General features: G+C 34.2%; 1 protein-coding gene across 1 annotated transcript; it reads left to right on the plus strand.

Annotated features, from left to right (window-relative positions):
- The first annotated feature begins 16,783 nt into the window (after positions 1-16,783).
- LOC131858894 (uncharacterized) lies at positions 16,784-17,344 on the plus strand. Its single transcript, XM_059212369.1, has one exon. The coding sequence runs from the start codon at positions 16,784-16,786 to the stop codon at positions 17,342-17,344; it is 561 nt and encodes a 186-aa protein (XP_059068352.1).
- The last annotated feature ends 1,056 nt before the right edge of the window (positions 17,345-18,400 follow it).

Below are 18,400 nucleotides of genomic sequence, written 5' to 3' on the forward strand. Positions count from 1 at the left end.
ATTTTATGATGCTACATTTAGCCCCCACTTTAGCGAGAATATAAGTGTATGCCAATACTACCGGTAAAGTACAAGGAAACAAGATTGAAATAATTTCACCATGTCAAGGAGGAAAGATACACTAAGCCCCCAGTGGACTAAAGATCTTACAACTTCGATTGACAAAGTAAAAGCGAATATCAAAAGGGAGGAACCATGACTACAAGTAGTAAGGTTCCCCTCACTATGAGTCATGAAAAAGAAAATATACCAAAAAATTACAAAGTAAGGTCAAGTTCACTAAGTAAATTTAAGTATCAAGAAGGAAGATATGAGCAGAGGGTATGCCCCCACGTTAAAGCGATCATGCATGCCTTATTGGGAGCAATAGCTTTAAGGTAGGATACACCCGAGAGAGAGAGAGAGAGAGAGAGATAGAGAGAGAGAGAGAGAGAGAGAGATCACATTATCGCAAGGATTTAGCCCCCAATTGAAGAATAAACCCAAGGATGATGAACACAAAACACAAAGAACGAGGTAGTTTCGCTTTCTTCGGGGTCAGTATGCTATATGATAACTCATGTATATCATATATATATATATATATATATACATAGAATATTTGTCATTCCCCAAAGAAAGGAAACCCTAAATTGCACCAAATTTCTTTCAAATGACTATCCATGCCACCCTATAGGCTTTGATACAATGAGATAATTTTCCTATAGAAACCAAGATTTAGAGGCCAAATGAATAGCACATAAGTGAGAAATAATCTGACAAGAATAAATTGTATTCCTATCAAGATGCAAAATACCCAACTGAGTACAATGTACATGAGCATACATGTAAAGGCAAGGCCATAGGGAATTGAGAGCACGCATACAATCATGACATGTGGCCCAATCAGATACAAGGGTAAACAAGGGTAGATAGGAGAAATAATAAAATATTCCACTAAAGATGGATCACCAATTGAAGGTGGAATGAGATAACAAGATAACACCACAAAAGGTGGATTTTCTCATGGAACCATCCTTCTTAGATGCACAATTCCCTAAGTGTCTCATATGTAAACTATAATGAAGGCATTATCATAAGTCAACTAAAGTAATTATGAGACATATTTTATGCAAACACCTTGCTTACATATTCCCATGTGTTATACTAGCTTAAATCTGGTGAACTCTTCTCATTGGTGTAATCCTCCATTTATATGTGTGGTCTCCTACACTTCATTAATGGCTAGACGCTTTGATGGCTTGGGCAATAACTCTAATTTCTAGTCGATCTAATACACTCTTATTTTAATAAGGCAATGGATTTTTTATGTTTTTCCTAGTGTCTCCCAGATATAAGAAAAGATAATCCGCTAATGTAAGCTTTAATTTCTCTATCTGTCCTTAGTCATTGATAAAGGCTAGGAAATTCTATAGTTGTAATATTTTCTCTTTTAAGTTGTGTGTTTTATGATAGTTTCTTTGGAGGATGAATTATATTAATTTTATTTTTAATGATTACGAATATTTAAATGCTTGATTGTGGATTACATTAAACTCTACATTACAAGGAAACAGAAATAGAAAACTAAAAATCAAACAAAAATGAAGATATATTAATAGACAGTGATACACACTTACGTTAAACAATGAAATTCCTTGCAAGGAATAGTATTCAAAATGATGGTAGTTAGTTTAACTAAAGGGGAATTGTATCTTGATTACTACTATCTGAGATTAAACAATAATCTTAAAGAAGTAGGATTAGTTAGTATCTTTCAATGTTATTCAAATAAAGGAATAACTTGGTACTAATTCAGATTTTTTTTAAATATAGAAATTTTGATGTTATGGGAGGAGTGGTTATCAGGTTAGTAACTACTACTACTTAGTTGCATGTTGCAATTAGAAATCAGATGATTATTAATATGTTAGCCCATTTCATTAACAATTTTCTATTCATGTTAGTATTTTCTTTTGGAAATTATTTTATTAATGATGATTATTATTTTAATTATTCACTGTTAATTTATAATTCAATATATAATTATTAGGAAATTAGTTTGATTTGATGGATGATTAGTGTGATAATATATATTTTTGTAGTTTCTTAATGTAAACATGAACTTAATTGTTATTGTCATCTAAAAGAAAAAAAACTAGATCATCATGCTCAATTAACAATATTACAAAATTATATTGAAAGCAAGGAGGTAGTGATTCATGTTTGTTAAAGATTGCAAAGGTTTCCTATTATATAGTTCTTGTTATTTGACTTCATATTGTTGAAAGATCTTATAGGTACCAAATTAACTTCATTCTATTTGACAATCATTATAATAATTATTAAGTTATCTTGTTTTATTCTTATCATTAATAGATTTGATTTATCTCTTATGCCATTATTACTTTGAAGTGCATACTTTTATAACAATAGACTCTAGCTTTTGACTTTATGATTGGAGCTTGTTACCATATGAGATAATATTCATTCACATGATGTTTATAGGTTTTAGGGTACTTGTCAAGTATGCACCTTTGCTTGTTTCTTTTATGTTATCAATTTTGTTGATTCACGATGGTCATTAGTATGATACAATCATCCATGGGACATTACTTGCTTCAATTTATGATATTATAGTCCTTACTATGACTTTAGTATTGATGATAATTATAGTCAATGAGTTGATACTTATGTTCATAAGTTATTATCATCTCGATAAATTAATTACCACTCCCACCTTTTGATCTAGTTGTTGTTCATTAACCTCATCATCATAGTTGTTTCTACTTGATCACTAACTCCACTTCTCTTATGATGTTCCTACACCAAGTTGAGTCTTGCAAAGAATAAACTAGTTTGAAGTAATCATACATGTGTAATTAGTAATAACCTTTCTCTTTAAATAATAGTGATTTGATTATAGCATGGACTAGTACTTTTTTTTTGAGTTATTGAAATTAATATCTAGTTATCATGTAAATTCAAAACTTCATCCCTATTTCACCTAAGTGGGTGGCAGCTGATGAGGGAAACTATATGGGGAATTAGACCCTAGAAAGGGTTGCATACCCACTCATTTAATTTCTTAATAAATAGTTTTTAGTTTCTTAATAATTAGCTCTTTTCCTTTGAGTTTTGATTGATCTTGCCAATCCTTCCCAATCTCATGCATTCTTGGTCTGTCTTTGCAAATTTAGTAGTTAAATATTGTATGACTAATCCAATTTAAGTAATGATACAATTTATCACGATGATCATTTATCATATTATCCTCTAACCTTGTGTTGAACATCTATACATGTAGACATATTGCAGGTATAGATATGGGAGGAAAGGAAAATACATCACAATGGAAAGTGAGAGTAACTTGATTAAGTAGGTACATTGCATTGTAAACTGAAAGAAGCACTAAGCTATTGCTTTAACATTTAACCTTGGTTTAAATATCTATCTAATAATTTTTACTATTGTTTTTAATTTGTACAAATGCACTATGCTATGATTTGAAAAAAAACTATTAGCAAAAATATGAAAGGTCAATGTAGTTTACTTATTTGTAGTTGTATCTCCTAAATGTCTACATATTAGGCATTATATTTCCATTCAAATATTAAGTTTATTAGGTTTGAATTTAACAAAAAAAATCTTAGTGTTGTGTTATGTTCACTTGGTTAAAAAGTGGGCATGACACATGTTGAAGACGTTTTTCATTCTATCCTCCAAAATCTTCCCCATAAATGCAAACTATTGTGTTGTTGCAACAAGAAAAAAATTTGCTTCCATTATCACCAAGAGCACGAACAATGACCACCCCTCCTTCCAAACCAAAGAGATCCTACAATTTCACCTTCAACCTTTATGTGCCTTGCAATTACCTCAGCTTATTTGCATAGAGACTTTGCAGAGAAACTCACCTTCACCGTTAACCTCTCAAAGTTTTAAATGATCTCCATAATTTCACATGAGATCTTTCCCATTGAGTGCCAAGGTATGTGTGGTACCACATTACCTTAGCATAAATATTGCACATGCCATGGCTTCTCTAGATATTATGCATCCATAGCACAACAAATGGGAGGAGAAAATAGTGATGTACTCCTTGTCCATTCACTAATATCCCTGATTGATGTGACTTCCTTTCCAACCTACCAATATTGATGAGAATGATAGCTATATACCACTAAAACCCACCTGCCAACTCATCCAATGACATCATCTACCATCGGGTCATATAAATATTGTACCTCATGAGTGCCATCCCACCATGTCACATTCCCATCATTTAGTTTGCATCCCTAGTTTGATAATTAATCCACTTTTGCATTCCCTTGTCTTCAAACATGTGTAATTTTAAAGTCTTGAAAATTATAAGCTTTTGCACTATTACAGAGATAAATTTATTTATTTTCCAACACTGGGATTCTCCTTTGGAAATGATGTTCATCACTATTTTTGAGTCTCCCTCCATATGTAACCTTATTACTGACAATCTATTTGCCAGATAAATGACAACGAGTATGGATTGTGCCTTCACTTCATTGTTAGTCTCATCTATAAATCTTTGTTCTGCCCTTACCAACACTACCCCTTTATCATGTCTTGTAATGCATCTAACTCCTGATATGGTTGGGTTACCTTTTGATGCACCATCAAAGTTTATTTTGATCCATCCCACCTTCGGTTTTTCCTAGGATTCATTGCCCTTGCCACATAGAGAAGGATTAATCCTACTGCGCCCATTAGCAAGCCTTTCTAAATTTATATTTGGATTTTCCTATATTTTGAATTTTCATTTAGTTTATTCTATTTTTATTTTTAGTTTAGATTTGAGTTAGAAATTTATTTTTAATTATTTGTCTTTTTACAAAATTATGTGTTTTTTTTAATTTGTTTCTCCATCACTCTCTATCTCTCTATTTACCCTCTCCCTCTTCCTCTTTGTCTATCTCTCTCCATCTCGACATTTCTGTCTCTATGTCTCTCCCTTATCTCCATCTCTATCTCCTTACCTCTCTCTCTCTCTCTCTCTATGCCTATCTCTATCACTCCCTCTTTCTATGCTTATGTCTCCCTATCTATACCTCTCCCTCTCTCTCCTCTCTTTGTTACTCCCTCTTTCTATATTTATTTATTTCTCTATCCTCTATCTAACTATCGCTCTATGAACCCACAATAGTGGGTTACACTTTTTTGGACGAAAAAAATTGATTCTTTTGTCCAAAACTTGATTTTAGCCATGTTCTATCGAAACCCCCTTCTGATCGAATGTAAGAAACACATTCGATCAAAACCCACTTCTGATCGAACCCAAAAAAGCATTTAAAACATAAAATTTGCATTAGGGGGTTCGATCGAACCCCCTTTGATAGAACATATGTTCTATCGAAAGTGCTTGGTTTTGGACTCCCCCCAAACCTCTCACGGTTTCTACAGATTTTTGGCCTTTGAAGCTCAAATTGGGGGCTCAAATGGATGAATTTTGACAAAACCAAATGCATGATAGTAGTACTCAAAGAAAGATTTCTAATGACTATTATTCTAATATATAAAGAGTTTTTTATGATTTTTTTTTTAGATTAACTAAACATAGGTTTCATACCAAACATCAACATTCGAGTTCAACGGTTATGGAAAAATAGTAAACAAGTGAAAAAAATTCTGAAAAATATCCATGCACTAGGATTTGAAGTGCCATTTCCAACAAAAAAAAAATTGAATTTGGATACATACACAACAAGTTATGATCAACCAAATGAACATATGTCAAAATTATAGTTATCTTTACTTCAAAACTTAATAAAATATGAAATATTGAAGATAATTTTACCAATTGGAAACATTAGATATGTATGTCACAAAACTAAATTCAAAAGAATCACATTCATGTCTATTTTAGAAAAAAAGTTATGCCATACCAAATTAGTATCACTCTTTAAAAATGTTGTTTTTTGTAAAAAAACAGTTTTTAAGGGAGATAGAAAAATGAAAATAAATCGATTCAAAAAAATATATTTAGAATCTACATGCAAAATGTCACAAATCACTAGTTCACATCATCTGCAAATTCCTTATGGTTTAGTAGTAATAAGTGTCTAAATGTGAGGTTTTTTCTGAAAATGAAAATTGAAGTGTCAAAGTTGGCAAAAAAGTGTAACCCACTATTGTGGGTTCACCCAAGAGACCTTATCTCCATCTCTATCTCCTTACCTCTCTCTCTCTATGCCTATCTCTATCACTCCCTCATTCTATACTTATGTCTCCCAATTTATACCTCTCCCTCTCTCTCCTCTCTTTGTTACTCCCTCTTTCTATATCTATTTATTTCTCTATCCTCTATCTATCTATCAATCTAAATCTTTCTCACACACTCCTTGTTTCTCCCTCTCCCTCTCTATCTCTATCTCTCCCCCCTCTCTTCTTCTCTCTATTATCTCCTTTATCTCTCTCTTGCTCCCTCTAGCTCTATCTTCTCATCAATTCGTCTCTCTCTCTCTCTCTCTCTCTCTCTCTCTCTCTCTCTCTCTCTCTCTCTCTCTCTCTCTCTCTCTCTCTCTCTCTCTCACTCACACACACACACACACACACACACACACACACACATTTTATCTCTCTTCTTCTATCTCCTCTCTTTAGTTCTCTCATTTTCTCTCCCTCCCTCTCTACCAATTCATATATCTATCTCCCTCTCCACCTATTATAGACATAACATGATCCTATTGGTAATGGAATCTAGTTATCTTCTCAATTCAAAGATTTTTTTAATGTCATGTTTGGATCCCTATATCTAGATGCATAGTTCATTTTAAGTTATCACTTTTTGATTAAGACCTTGGTTGCACAAACAACATCAATTTTTAAATGCCCTACCCATTGATCTTATACACTACACAAATGTATGCAAAATACATCAAAATTGTCCCTAATTGACTTTCCACACCTCTTTGGCATACCTAGTACACACCAAAGTGAGATTGCTAGTTTACATATGAATAACTACTTTTTAAATATACCATTGTCATTAAGAGTTCATAATACTAACCTAAACTATATTAATATATTGTAAATTCTTTAAATATTTAACTAATAATTGCTTTATTATTAATTTTTAATTTCTTAAAAAAACAAAATCAAATTAATTTCTAATTTTTTTTAAAACAACCTAATTATTCATAAATTAATTTTTAAAACTTGAAAAATAAAATAAAAATAATAACTATTTTAATTAATATTAATTATTAATTAATAATCATCAAAATCTTAAACATAAAAATCTAAAAGTAATATTCTTGAATGTTAGAAGTCATGAAAGGAAAAAATCACAACCGTTCATTTTAAATTTAAAAGTAAAGGTTTTTTCAATATAGTATATTTCGAGGTTAATTGTAATGAAAGTATGTATAAAATTTCATAAAAAGGGAAAAAAAAGGAGGCTTAAAAATGTATTAAATTTGAACATAGAAACAAATATGTGTTGCTATCATTTTTTAAATATTTCATTATTTAAGTGGAGTATTCGTTTGGGTTGCACATTTGCCATTCGTTGTATAATCCCGTGTGTAAAAATTCAACTACAGATTTTATTGTGACATTGAATTTCACTAACTCCAAAGGAGAAGAACGTGAGCATTAAAACGTTGTAATATAACTCATTTTTGCATTATAGTACCTCTTGTCATTTTTATCAAATAAAAATTAAGTTTGGAATTGTACAACAATACATTCCATGTCGTATAAAAAATAAGAGAATGTTATATATAATAGATATTAGGGGAGAGGATCTTGTAGTTCAGCGTTTTTAATTGTTATGATAGTAGTTGTTGATTTAATATTCAATTTTTTTGACAACATTGCGTCAATAGTTGTGATTTTAATACCCATAATTGAATGAAATGTACCTTTAGATATAAAAAGCAACCAATCATGTGATGCCACATCAGTTGCACAAATATGGGGGCCCCTTATGCACAACTAATGATCTCACCTTTTTTTAAACTGTTTTGGACATCTTGGCAAAAAACATGTTGATGTGGCATCATATTTGACGTGTGGCTCTCCGGAGACTTGCCAAATAAACTGATGTTAACAATTGAAAATGATTTGAAATTTCTACTTAAGATTTTGAAAAATTCAAAATTGCGCTCAACTACCTCTCTCCCACTGATTGTAATAGACCTCATTTAATTCATATGTGAACTTTTAGAGCTCTAGATTTTTCCAACCTACATTTAGCCAAATTATTGCTTAAACTATACACAAATTTCCTGTCGAATATATTGTACGCAATGGTGTTAAGAATCGACATAATATTTTTCCGTGTGGAGATGTTTCAAATTAGGGAAAATGGGTGTCAAAGAACTTTCTAGCGCTAGATTGATGGAAAAAAGAGGATGGCCTGAGACATCATGCAAATGAGGTGGGTTTTTCAACCCATAATAGTCTATATGATCGTTTTACGTTGGAAAATGGGGAACTCTATCTTCAAATTAAAAACATGTAGTAACTAGCTGATTAGAATGAAATAGGTAAAACGACAGCATGTTTATTTCAACTCCATCCGTCGATTTCCACCACTTGTGGAATATGAAATATTAGATTGATTTAATCATTTAATATACAACCATTAAAATGCATTAAGTTTGTGTTGTGGAAGGACTGACAGTTTCATATCATCTTCAAGAATTAGTGGTGAGAGCATTTTAAGATCAAAAATCTAAAAGGTAAAAAACAAAAGTGTCATTTTCATATCAATGTATGGTACAATAACAACGTGATGGTATACTAGCATATACATATTGGGTGAACTCACAATAGTGGGTTACACTTTTTTGCCAGCTTTGACACTAAAATATCCATTTTCAAAAAAAAAAAAAAAAAAACCTTAGATTCAGACACCTATTACTTCTAAACTATAAGGAATTTTTAGATCATGTGAACTAGTGATTTGTGTCATTTTGTATGAAGATTCTAAAAAAAAAAAATCATAATTTTTGGAATCAATTTGCTTCCATTCTCTCTCAAAAATCAGGTTTTTTCAAAAACTACATTTTTAAAGAGTGATACTCACTTTGTATAGCATAATTTTTTTTCTATAATAGATATGAATGTGATTCTTTTGAATTTGGTTTTGTAACATCGATATCTAGTGTTTGCAATTGGTTTTGTAACATTATCTTCAATATTTCATATTTTATTAAGATTTGAAGTCGAGATAGCTGTAATTTTGACATATGCCCATTTGGTATTACATAACTTGTTGTATATGTAACAAAAATCAATTTATTTATTTTTTTTGGAAAAGAGACTTCAATACCTAGTGCGTAAATATTTTTCAGAATTTTTTGGGTGACGTTTACTATTTTTCCATAAGCATTGCACAAAGAGGTTCATGTTCGGTGAAAACTCTACTTTCATAAGAAATACAATAAAAATATATCAATGAAGTTAAATATATTAAAAATTATACTATTTGGAAATCTTATAATAAGGGATAAATACTTAAAAAAACAAAATTTCTAAATGAATTCATTTGACCCCAAAAAAGCTAATGTAAAATTGATTTTTTATCAGCATTTGATAGATGCAAAGGAGACTCCATTGCAAGTATGATTTAGAAGTAGAGAGGTTCTATACAAGAAATTTTGATCTAAGAGTCTTTGATCTAACTCTCTTCAATTAATTACTTCAAATGGGACCTCTAAAAGCTTAAATCATTATATTTTCTAAAAAATGTATGATTTTAGCAAAAATCAAAATGTACGAAAAAGTGGGAACCAGCATTGCGAGTTCACCCATTCAATATTAATATATAAAAAATACACCGAGATATCCTTGTCGAGGTGGCTATTTCACTTTAGAAATTGATGAAAATAGGTGTCTCGAGAAGGATATTACTTGACATATTTTTTATATATTAGTATTTAATATATGTATGCTAGTAAGACATTAAATGGATTAGGGTTAGGGTTAGGGTAGATAAAGATAGATTCATGGTTAAGGATAGGGGTAGGGTTAGGGATAAGGTTATGCTTCGAGACAAAATAAAGGTTAGGGCTAGGGTTAGAGATAGAATTAGTATTATTGACACATGATTAAAATTTAACACTAACCTTAAACAAAATATTCACCCTAATTGAATCCTAAGCTCAAGCTCAACTCTTATTAAATGTTGACTGTTACCCTAATTATAGCCCTAGCTAAAAAAGAGAACACAAAATAACTTAAAATTGTTGGAAAACTAAACTAAGTTTATAATTGTGTTGAGAGGACACCAATATCAAAAAAATTGAACAACAGTTAGAATTATTTTCCAAATATTTTCTTAGGTATTTATGAGTGTCATACATATAGTTTCATGATCATATATTTACAAACTTTGCATTCAACTTGACAAACAATTCAGGAGTCTCATACCATTCTACACTTTGTGGAATTTACAATAATTTTATAATTAAAAAATATTCAATATAATTTTCAATAATTGACCAGTCAAACAATGTGATTGATTAATATTCTTGATTAATTAATAGGTAAACATAGTGAAATAACAGACACATTGCATCAAGTTCCTGCTTATAAGTGTTAGATATAGAGTTATTGTTAGGTAGAGTAGTTGATGATTGAAAAAAAGATTAGTGAAAACATAGAGCATTCATGTACATTGTTAGTCATCTAACTAATTTCTCCTTGTTTCTAGCTCCCAATTCTTAGTGATGTGTAGGAAGGCAAATGTTTGTAGCAATAAAGAACATGAGCATATAGTTTTCATCCATCTTATTTTGAATCGATTTGGTCTACTTGAATAATTTTTTCTTAAAAAGTGTATTTGGATTGGTTAAAAATTGTTTTCAAGCAATCAAGTCACAATTATAAAACATGGGCTGTCAAAATTATTTTTAGCATCTTGCATCCCATCATTGATGCAAAAGTAATAATTAAAATAAATTAATATAATTAGTAAAAAAATATTATTATTTGAAGTTATTATATGTATTTTAAATATTTGTATTTATTTATTTTTATACAAATAATACATACAAAAAAAATTGAATAAAGTATTGAAAAACAATCATAGTATTAAATAATAAAATATTAGAAAAATGACACTGCAAGTGAAATATCGCTGCAACGCCTCGACATCCTCTACTCTGCTATCAAGACCATCGTTTGGCACCTTTCTGGGCTCGGCAAATCGCTTCTTTGTTCTGGTTAACAAACTTCAGGCCAAGGGTCCCATTAAGGCGGCATCACGAACTCATGAACAATAGGCTTTCTTTGCGAAAACCAAATATGCGTTGATTAAAATGGATAGGGCTCCCCCTCCTCCCCGCGAAGGTAATGATCAGAATTGGCAGACAGTTAGACGCAAAAAGCCCAAGCATTCATCTAGGAGGGTGCTAGGTCAACCAATAGGCCATGCCCAAAGATCTCAGCATTGCTGGGAGGAGGGTTTTCTAAAACCTAACCATTTAAATAGCACCATTAATCAGGATATCATTCCTCCATGGAATTTTTCAGCAAAATTGGTGAAGGGTAAGGAAACCCTAGGTCACCATTCTATTCAGAATCGTCAGAATGCAATGGGTGTCAAGCATTATGAGGTTGACTCATCAAAGTATCCTCTAGCCACTATGAAAGGGCCGGTGGTTGAAATCGACAATCAAACCTTATCTAAGAATCAAAAGCATTGTAAATAATGCATTATCTTTGCCCGATGGGAAGGTTTGGGTATTCCGACCGTGCAAATCGCTGATTGGTTATCTTCATCCTTTAAGGACCACGTAAGAATCGATTTCCTTTCTGATAATTTCCTTGCAATTGAATGTGGCAACCCAGGTTTGAGAAATAGACTGTTGTTTGGGGATATCTTAACATACAAGGGTTTTAGTTTAGAATGCTAGGAATGGTAGCCCCTTTTTTACCCATCCCGGTTAAAGCCTTTCATGGTAAATAGAGCAAAATCAATTGAGAATTTACCAGTAGAAGTTCATAATATTGAAATCTTAAAAATGATAGGCAATAAAATTGGGAAATTCGTAGGAGTTAAAAAAACATCTCTTAAATTCTCTAACCAGATTCTTATCGTAAACATGGATATCAACATCAAAACTTTAGAAAACATAACGCTAAAATTCGATAACTTCAGTTTAACCCTAGAATTATCCTTTTATGTTGGCCTTATTGGAGAAGATATCCCTAAGATATACTCTCCTGTGATGACATATCCTGCGTTAGATCATAAGAATCCTGACATCTCACTTAAATTCTTTGAAGGAATTGGGGGTTTTACTTTGGAAGGCCTTGAATCTAAAAAGAACCCTAAGCATCATCCCTCTGATCTTACAGAGGAGCGATGCTTTAAATCCTTTCCCAAGGACCCCCTCATCAAGAATTCAAGCTCCCTATCCCTCCCATCTCTGGTAATGGGCATTACACCAATAGTTGACTCCAGGAGTAGCGATCTGGATTTAGAAGAAGGTGAGATTAGGGAGCCTCCTCTTCAGGATGATCAGCCAAGTTTAGTAAATAACATAGCCTCTGGATTTTACAGTAACCCGAGGATGATGAGCCCCTCGAGGTCTCCATCAAATGGTAATTTATTCCCCTCTGAGAAATCATTGGAGAAGGAAAGTTGTCCCCCAGTTGGGGTAAAGGAATCTAGGTAGGTTCAACCAACTCTAGTTTCAGATAGGAGGGCCAATGAGGGGGCAGAGGAATTTTCCCCACCCTTGAAGAATAACTCTATGGTGAATGCAGAGTCTGAGAATGAATGAGTAGCTAAGGATATTAATATTATTGCCAATTCTATAGGGGAAGAAGTAGTTAACGACCTTATGGAACAATTTATGGATGAGGTCTGCGATTCTGAGGAATTGGAGAGACAAAGGGAGCTCTACGTTAAAAATTTAATGGATAATGCCAGAGTTAATTTGGAAACAAAAGAACTTTTTGTGGCCTTGGACAATCTGGGAAATGATAACCCAAACATTCTAGGCATTCATATCTCTGAAGAAAGGAAAGACTCTCCCGACTGTGCCAAGCTCGTTAAGAGAAGAGGCAGAAGATCCCTTGTTGAACTAAGAGCCAAGGATGGGGAAGCTAGGGGTCAACCTAAAATCTCATCTCTTTTTAATGTAGGGGAGGGGAAGTTCCTCCCCATAGAACCATGAAAGTCATATCATGGAATGTTAGGGGCTTGAATGCCCCTAACAAACAGCGCATCATAAAGTGTTGTATATCTGAATCAAAACCAAACATAATTTTAATCCAAGAAACTAAGATGAACTCATCTGAGATCAACCTTTTTGAGAAGAAATTAGGTTTTAGAAAACTGAAGCATTCCCCGGCCATGGGGGATTCAGGAGGCTTGGCAATCATCTGGGATCCTAGATTCTCCTCGTTTTCACCATTAGAGATAAAACAGAATTGGATAGGCGGAGCAGTAGCATGCTATAATAATAAGTTAAGATTTAATCTGGTCAACATATATGGTCCTATCCAGAATAGGGACAAAGCCCTGGTCTGATTGGAACTTGAGGCCTTCCTTGGTAATCACCCAAACGAAGTTTGTATCATTGGTAGAGAATTCAATGTCATCACTAAGGAAAAAGACAAAAGGGGAGGCAGTATCAAGCTACCCCCAGCGGCTGTGGACTTCAATAACTGGATCAACAAGAATTCTCTACTGGAAATTTAGATGACAGAGAACGCCTTTAGATGGAACAATAGAAGGATAGGTTTTTACAATATTGCAGAAAAACTTGATAGATTTTTTTTCCATGGAGGGCTTTTGGAGCTCAACTACACCATGGAGGCAGATATCCTACCTTTATCTGGCTCTGACCACTTTCCACTTCAACTTAACATCTTGACAAACCACTCTCCTAGAAACTACCCTTTCAAATTTGAAAGCATGTGGTTCAGGGATGACAACATCATCAACCTAATTGAACACTAGTGGAATGATTTAGTTTTCTTAGGCTCGAAAATGTTTATTGTGGCAAACAAGCTGAAGCTTATCAAATGGAAGCTCTTGGAATGGAATAGGGAGAACTTTGGTAACATCTTTGATAAGAAACTCTTAATAGAAAAGGATCTTAAGGATGTTAACAAGGAAGTTCTGGAGAAGAGAATGAACGAACATCTCTTCCTTAAAGAAAAATCATTACTTTCTGAGTATGAAAAGATTATGCCAAAAGAACAGATCTTCTGGAGACAAAAATCTAGGAAATCTTGGCTAAAAGATGGGGATCGCAACACCAAGTTCTTCCATAATAGCACCAAGTAGAAGAGATGGGTTAACCAGATCTCCAACATTAAGAATAGCCAAGGATCCAACCTGGCAGGCTCGACCAATGTTGCCTCAGAAGCTGTAAGGTTCTTTGATGATGTCCTAAACAATACTGATGGCTCCAAACTTAGGGGCCAACTTAATATTATTAATAATCTCCCAAAACTCATTAATGAAGAACACAATAAATGCTTGCTTAAGAAATTCTCTGAGGAGGAGGTTAAATCTGCCCTCTTCAAGATGAATCCATATAAGGCCCCAGGCCCAGATGGCTTCCCAACTAGCTTCTTCCAAAAGTGTTGGGGTTTTATGGGGATGGAGATCACAGAGGCCTTAGAGGGTGTCAGAAACTCGGGGAAGAATCTCAAGGAGATCAACAATACTTTCTTAGTTCTGATTCCAAAAAAAAAGAAACCAGACAACTTTAATGATTATAGGCCCATAACCCTGTGTAACACCCTTTATAAACTCCTTACCAAAACCTTAGTAGCTAGACTTCAGAAACTTCTCCCTCTCATCATTAGCAAAGAACAAATAGGCTTTGTGGCCGACAGATCAATCTATGACGGGGTAATAATAGCCTAGGAAGCTATCCACTCAGTCCAACTTAATAATGCTCCAAGCATGCTAGTCAAATTAGATATCAGTAAAGCCTATGACAAAGTTGATTAGCACTTTTTATGAAAATTCTTGGAAGCATTTGGCTTCTCCAAAACTTGGATCAACCTAATTTTTGAAAGTATCTCCACACCTAAATTCTCTGTTATGATCAATGGCACTCTTGAAGGTTTCTTTAGCAGCTTGAGAGGGCTTAGGAAAGGGGACCCCATGTCCCCCTTCCTCTTCATTATTATGGAAAAGGCCCTAGGGAGGTCCATCTCAAAGGCCAAAGAGGAGGGCGGGATCCAAGGTATTCCCATTACCAATGGTCTCCCCTCCATTACCCACTAGCAATTTGTTGATGACACAATGCTTTTTGGACAAGGCAACATCAAGGAAGCAAGAGCCCTCAAAGGCATCCTCAAATCCTATATGATAGCATCGGGTCAAGAGGTCAATTTGGAGAAGTCGACAGTATTTATGTTCAACATTGACCCCACATCTGGGGAGGAGATATGCAAAGTCCTGGAGATTAAGCCCGGTCTCGTCCCCTGCAAATATCTAGGCATCCCCCTAGATAAAGGCAGTAGGTCTTCAAAATTATGGGATCACCTGGTGGATAAAATCAAATCGAGGATTAACACTTGGAAAGGTAGATGGTTGTCATCTGTAGGCAGGGCAACCTTGGTTAAATCGGTCTTGGCAGCTATGCCCATTTACCATCTTTCCCATCAAAATTTATCATCCAAAAAACAAGATGAACTAAACAAACATCTTAGGACGTTCTTTTGGCAAGGCACCAATGAAGATTGGAAATTATCACTCCTATCTTGGGACAAGATATGCAGCCCAAAAGAAGAAGGAGGTGATGGCATAAAAAATCTTCATGATCAAGGCAGAGCCCTTGGGGCTAATTTAGTTTGGAGAATGTTCAGACACCCCCACCTGAAGTGGGCATGGTTATTGCACCATAAATACCTTAATGGAGGAAACCCTATCCAAATCTTTAGAGAAAACAACTCACCCAGAGGATCTTGCATATGGAATTTCATGCTAGAGTGCAGAAGTATTATTTTAGACAAACTCACTTGGAACCTTGGTTCCGAGGATGAAGCCCTTTTCTAGTCTGATTCGTGGGGAGGGTATAAGGCTATCAAGAAAATTTATCACTTTGGGGCCTCTCGAGCTCTCCTTGAATCATATAGAGGAACATTGTTAAGGAACTACATCTCCCCCTCAGTGAATGGGGCGGGGTGGAAATGGATTGACACAGAAAATGAGGATATCCCTGTAGGGGATAAATGCAAACTCATGGCAATTCTTAGAACAAGGAACACCTTCGTTGCCCTAAACAAGGATAGGCTTGTATGAGATGGATCCTTGAGTGGGGAATATAATTCTAAGGATGGGTACTATCATATCACCAAAGCCCACCTTAGACCCTTGGCAGAGTTACCTCTAAAACTCTGTTGGGATAGGTACTCCCTACCCAAGGCTGGAGTCTTCACTTGGCTTGCTCTCTAGAATAAGCTCTTGATGGCTGATAAATTCAAGGGGATGGGGTATGAGGGACCTAGAAGATGTCCTCTCTATGAGATGAATGAAGAAGACACCAACCATCTCCTCCTCAATTGCACCTATGCAAACCATTGTTGGGTTTGGTTCACCAAGAAACTTAATTGGTCCTCTGCCTTTCCCTGTTCCATTTTAGGGATGCTCAAGGCCTGGCCTCTGCTTAGATGAGGCTATCTTTTTGAAGGATTATGGATCTCTCTTCCATCTTCCATAATGTGGGAGTTGTGGAAGAAGAGAAATAAACGTCTTTTCAAAAATGAAAAACTAGAGGTGCACTGGGTGATCAATAAAATTGAGGCTGCTATCATTTAACTCATAAACAATCGGATCTTCTCAGGTATGAAGAAGAATGCCACTAGAACCTATTGGGATGAAAAGATGAAAGGTTGTTGGGAGGGTCTATCTATCCCACCCTTTGTGGGGGATGGTCCTGAGGGAAATCTTAGGAGAAGAGCTGATTGTAGATGGCATCCTCTAGGCGAGGGATGGCTTAAGTTAAACTTTGATGGGGTGTCCTGGAGCAAACAAGGAGTGGCAGGCATAGGATGCTCTGTCCATAACTGGGAAGGTAAAGAAATAGCCTTCTGGGCATTCCCTGTAGGCATCAAATCCAATAACTTGGCGGAATTAATGGCCTTGGTGGAAGGCCTGCATCTTTGTAGGAAATTAGGAGTGAAGAAATTGGATATTGAAGGGGATTATGCTATAATTGTCAATGCTCTCAAAAAAGGCAGCATGCCCAATTGGAGACTCAACACCCTACTGTCTCGGGCCATTGATTTATGCCGAGGGTTTGAGAGGTTCACGGTCAATCATATCTATAGGGAAAGTAACAAAAGGGCGGATGAGTTAGCTAACATGGGAGCGGATGTCATCCATCTCCTCTCAAACCTCATTTGAAGCAATTCATTCACAAATATATGCTTATACTTACCATGTCAATCTCGCAAACCCAATCAAAATTCAGCACATTGTAAGTCCACCAATCACTCATACTTTCACTCATTTAAAAAAAAATATTAACAACAAATTAAATATATATATTTTATTATTTAGTCTTACCTAATATCCTACCTTTATAGATCCTTATACACACACACACACACACACACACACACACACACACACACACACACACACACATACATATATGCATATATACATATTAACATATAAATAAATAGGTTTATTAAAGGAATAGTTCTATATATATACGTATATACATTGTAGACACCTAAAATTAATTATTTTTTTAATTTAAGCCTATCAACATAATTAATTAACTTAATTGTGTTATCCTTATTCCTCTCAAAATCAATTAAATCTAATTTAATTAATCTTGTCACTATAGTCCAATAATTAATTTATCAATAAAATTAATTATTCCCCTATTCCTCTAAAAGTCCTCTCAATAATCATTTCCTCTAAACCCACTCAGTTAATTAGTTCTAATTAATTAACCTAGTCATGTGATTCCTACAAATCACTTTTCCTAATCCCACTTAGCCTAATTAATTCTTCTAGAATCTCTCATAATCATGCTTATCATTATTCTCCAATTTTTAATTCCCACTCATGTCACATCAAACTTTGAATCTCTCAAAGAAATTCAAATTTCTTTGAATCCCTCAATGCATCCTTATTTTAGATTTTTTAATTCCTCAAGTTTGAAATTCAAATTTATCCCCCCTTTTTCCAAAGGAATTTTATATTCCTGTTTATTTTCCCAAGGCACCTTTTATCCATTCCTTCTATCTAAAATCAATCTCAACCCTTCATAATCAAATCAATCTTGGCCCTCCCTTGGCCTTCTCCAATCTATAAATTGAAGCCAATTATCTTCACAAAAGATCAACTTCTCATGCATCCTCATGCTGCTCTATTCTCCTCTCATCCTCTTCTAAATCCTCTCTCAAATCTATCAAATTCATAATCCATCACTCAAATCCAACAATC

Source organism: Cryptomeria japonica, chromosome 10 (assembly GCF_030272615.1).
Source record: "Cryptomeria japonica chromosome 10, Sugi_1.0, whole genome shotgun sequence".
In the NCBI taxonomy this organism is placed as follows: Eukaryota; Viridiplantae; Streptophyta; class Pinopsida; order Cupressales; family Cupressaceae; genus Cryptomeria; species Cryptomeria japonica.

What these genes read in the sequence shown, in the direction of transcription:
- LOC131858894 (XM_059212369.1), top strand. Translation starts at nt 16,784, where the DNA reads ATGAAGAAGAATGCCACTAGAACCTATTGGGATGAAAAGATGAAAGGT.